Source organism: Glycine max, chromosome 8 (assembly GCF_000004515.6).
Source record: "Glycine max cultivar Williams 82 chromosome 8, Glycine_max_v4.0, whole genome shotgun sequence".
Lineage (NCBI taxonomy): Eukaryota > Viridiplantae > Streptophyta > Magnoliopsida > Fabales > Fabaceae > Glycine > Glycine max.
Window position 1 is genome coordinate 22,661,774 of NC_038244.2, and position 4,567 is coordinate 22,666,340.

The window sequence follows — 4,567 nt, forward strand, 5'->3', positions numbered from 1 at the left end:
AATTTTGCAGAAGAAAAAAGAGTTATATTAGTGATTTTAGTGCTGATTTGTCTTGATTCATTGGAAGATGAGTAGTATACTTGACATTAAAATTAAAATAGTAACCATACCACTTAGTACTTACTATGGAAATACTTGCCACTTAAAGCAACTTCTGACTTAGTAGAGAAAGAATATTCCATTCTGTAACCCCTTGCTTTGCAGTCATGAAATGTGGGAAAGAATGGGGGCTGCTATCACTAGTTATGCTATGTGTAGCAAATAGCATAGCATATATTGATTATTCAAATATTTATGGATCATGTCAGCCTGAAACTTAAAGCAAAAAGAATCAGTTTGATTCCGGATATCTGATTATTGGATAGATATAGCATTCTCACGGTTACGGATGACTCTCCCATAAATTCATTTACTTCTACTTTTTGTCAAATATTCACGCGATCTCCCACGAGGGCCAAAAGTGCAAGGGAACATTGTTATAGCAGTTTCAATTTACTGTACGAAAATATACCAGTTGGGAAGGGGACAAAACATTACCTTTTCACTACGTGGAGGTGCAGGATCAAATATATTGATTCCTCTAGAGCTCACATCTTATGTTACATGTCTTCTATATTTCATTTGAGATGGAAATTAAAGCGTTACCATGATATCTCTTCAACCCAGCCCGTAGCCACGGTTTCACTGTTAAAAAAAATCTTTATTTGTTTCTTCAATCTCTTCTCATTTTCCAAGTCCAAATTATCTCTAGATTAAAATAATCAGGAGGAAGGTTAAAGGTAAGTTCATGCATTTTGTGCGATAAATACATCATCAATTGTGCAGAACTTTTCAAAAATTAATATGGCATATATGGTCCGAAGACAATCATCGTACAACATCTCTTTCCTTCTTTTAGAATATGTTATATTGCTATGAAAGCACATTTAACTTCTCTAAATTGAGCATGTACTTAAAGGATAAAGTACACTTACAACAGTTAATTAGAAAATCAACATTTGAGATTAAATGAAACGACTATGTATAACAAACTCTAAAGTTGTTACAATCTTAGTCATTAATTTTCTAATCAATGATTATAAATGCATCTTTTTCTCCAAGGTAGAACTCTCACTTTCAGCTAAATCTGTCAAAACTCAAAAGTCATCATGATCTCTCGATGATATACGGGAATTATATGCAGAGGAATGATGAACAGTGCAAACATAAATAGTAAGAGAAGAGAAACATAGGTATAATTAACATGCTTTGGCCTTTGACATTCTTCCAAGGGAAAAGAAATGATTAAGGAATTATATGCGTTATGATTCATTTCTTCAAATTTCTATCCTCTTTTTACTGTAATCTGATCAGGATCATGAGTATGACAACCAAAACTCAAACTACAGTCAAGTTCAGTGTACCTGAATGATGTTTAATGAAGATAATTAGTATCGGTCCCTTAATTTCGGTTCAATACTTAAATTTGATTGAAGAAATTGTACCTAAACGAAATGACCAAATAACACAAATAGAAGTTATTGGTTGGTTATCATTCTAGCAATTACACACCATGATAGAAATTGAGAAAATAAATTTTTTTCAAAGATATGTTGACTGTAATTTAATAATTTAATACATGGACTGTATTTACAAGTACAAGTTTCATTCAAAAGACAATAAACAAAATAATAAAGCATCCGATTAGTACAACTGCAAGTAATTAGATTACATAAAAAATACATTATTAGTACACAAGTGGTAGCCATTTCTATTGATCATGATCCTCTAGCATCTTCGATATCTTGTGGCCATTTGTTCAACACAGCATATTCAGAAAGAGGGAACAATGCCATATCCAACTTCTGTAATTAGTGTTGTGGAGAACATCTGATCCACTTCAGCTTCTACATCTGTTCTCTTGGCAAATCGACCTTTTATACGGGGTCTAGTCTCTGCATAGGCCTTCCTTGAGGCATACCTGATTGTCTTCTCAAATTTTCTTGTCTTCTTTTTCTCCCTGTACCTTAGGACTCTGGCCTCCCTGTCCATTGGAGAAAAATGGGAAGGCACCTGAATGGGAGGTCCAGAAAATAGGTCAATTGTCCCTTTGGGGGTTCTTGTATGGCCAATTGAGACATCCCTCATCGGTGATTCAGGTACAACACCAATATCCATTGATGAAACTGAAACCTGATTTCGATGAAAAAGGAAACAGATACTAGTTAATAAATGTTCACGAGTTCAAGATAAATTTTCTAAGCAGTACCAGTAGTCATATCTATGATGCTGATGAGACCAATAATTGACATTTTTTTTTACCATTTGATAAAACAGGCATTTCACAAATAACAATTGATTCTAGGTTCTGGTTTGTATATTTGGTACTACAAATTCTAGCTAACTACACAACTGATGGAATCAGCTGAACAAGTAGAGGGAATTTCTTGACAAAGAAAGAACATCTATACAAGTTTTAAGGCTTTGGACCAAGCAAGTGAGTGACACAGCTTGTTAGCTCCTTGCTTGGTAAACTAAAAAGGACACAAATTAAGGAATATACTACAGAATAAATTTTAATGAAGGAAAGGCAACTGCATCCATATCGGATATAGAAAAAAATGAAAAACGACCAAATCCCTACTTTAACATTTGAAAAACAAAATAAAAAAACACAAAAAGGGCAGAATGTTTTTATATGTTTATTGAGGAAAACTATCTTATCATAGCAAGAAAGCATGATACTTAATTTGGCCATAGATTCCTTCCACTAAAGAGAAAAAGTGAAAAGAAAAAAAAGGGTAAAGAGAGCATAAAAAAGATGGAGAACGAATCGAGACACCATTTCTGTACAAATTAAACCAAACATGAAACGCGAGCCTCGGAACAAGTCAAATTAATGGCAAACAATACAACAAAGACAGATTATGTAGATAAACCAGGTCAAAAACAAAGTGAACAGAACTTGAACCAGAAAGTTGAATTTGGCATTGAACTGAACATGCCATGAAAGGAAACTACTTAATTGTGAATCCATCTTTGGCAAAAACATGTCATGGGAAGACCAAAAGCAAGAAAACCACCACCCCAAAAGAAGAAACATGTAGTATATAATAGTATTTTCCACATCCCAAGTCAAACCTAAATAAAAACACCAATTTCCCCCACTCAAGAGCTTGATTTAGATGAATGAATTAGTTGCAAAATTACTTTTGAGACAAAAGTAATATTGCCAACGGATAAAAAAAAAATCATTTTTAAGTGCAAATCAAACATGCTCTTAGCGAGGTTCAAATGAATAAACAAAACAAAACCACCCATTAGAGAGTTGAGTCTAGTGGAAAAGTGTTCTCGTTTTAGTGTTGACCGTATTTTGAAAAGATAGAAAACAAAAAGAGAAGAAGAGTAAAAAGGAATTTGGAAGGCTTACACTTTGATTAACAGAAGCATTGTAACTGAAGGCAGCTTTGGAGTTGTCAAACTCCAAGCCAAGCTGAAAATGCTGGTGGTGCTGAACCGGAACAACACTGTCCCCAGCATAACTCTTGTGAGAAACAACACCGAAATGTTGGTGCTGATGAGAGTAATGGTCCGTAGTAGTAGCAACAGAAGCAAAGTGGTGGTTGTCGCAGTCATCAACAAGGTCCAAATACTCATCAACCTCACCATTATACGAGAACCCATTATTAGTGTTATTGTTGTTAGGGACACTAGCGCTTTTGACAGGGTTGAGCAAGAGCCATGAAGCGGTTTCGTCATCGTCGTCCAAGTCAGCATCGTCGACGTTGTCGTTGTCGTTGTTGCCGGGGGCGGCGGCGATGGGGAGGATGGGGACACGGTGGTGGCGGCTGGCGAGGGGGTTGGCGGCGTGGATGTCGGCGTCGCAGGAGGCGCAGAGGGAGGCGGCGTCAGCCTTGCAGAGGAAGGCCGCAGGGGCGCGCTCGCAGGCCTCGCACACCCACACGCGCTCGTGCCACGTCAGCGAGGCGTGGAGGCGCGCGTCGCACGTGGCGCAGAGGAAGGCGGTGTGGGCGCGGCAGAACACGGAGGAGGGGGCCGAACGGCACGTGTCGCACATGCGAGCCCACGTGCCCATTGTTGCTTCTCCATCCAACATTCGGGGAGTTAATGTTGTCAGAGTGGTGTTTTGATGAAGAGAAGAAAGAAAAGAAATAAAGTAAGTAAGGAAGGAAGTGTTGTTATGTAATGTGTTTGTGACTTTGTGATTAGTGAGTGAATGGTGTTGTTACTTATTACTTGTTGCTGTTTTTGGTGGCGTTGAGAGAGCCGGAGAATCTCTGTTCGACACGTGGCGGAAATTTAGTGGTGTCTAAAGCTGGGACATTATCTATCTTTTGGGTGGCTGTGCTCTTAAGGTGGTCCCCTTTTAGGGTTGGGGAAGGTGTTACCCTCTCTCTCATTTCTTACTTAGGATAACACTTAACACTAACACTACCACTCGTGTTATATCATATCATATCTATGTTTCTTAACAAGTTTAAAAAGGAATGATAACAATATAATAGTATTATTTAATGTATTTTTATATTAGGAAAAGGTGTGTTAAAACTTATTAAGCGGAGCCAGC

At 37.6% G+C, this 4,567-nt stretch overlaps 1 protein-coding gene across 1 annotated transcript; it reads right to left on the minus strand.

The window, feature by feature from the left end:
• Positions 1-1,592: 1,592 nt before the first annotated feature.
• On the minus strand, positions 1,593-4,179 carry COL2A (CONSTANS-like 2a). Its single transcript, NM_001248899.2, has 2 exons — positions 3,410-4,179; positions 1,593-2,172 (listed from the first exon to the last, which is right to left on the minus strand). The coding sequence occupies exons 1-2, from the start codon at positions 4,094-4,096 to the stop codon at positions 1,813-1,815; spliced, it is 1,047 nt and encodes a 348-aa protein (NP_001235828.1). The 5' UTR covers positions 4,097-4,179; the 3' UTR covers positions 1,593-1,812.
• Positions 4,180-4,567: the final 388 nt, after the last annotated feature.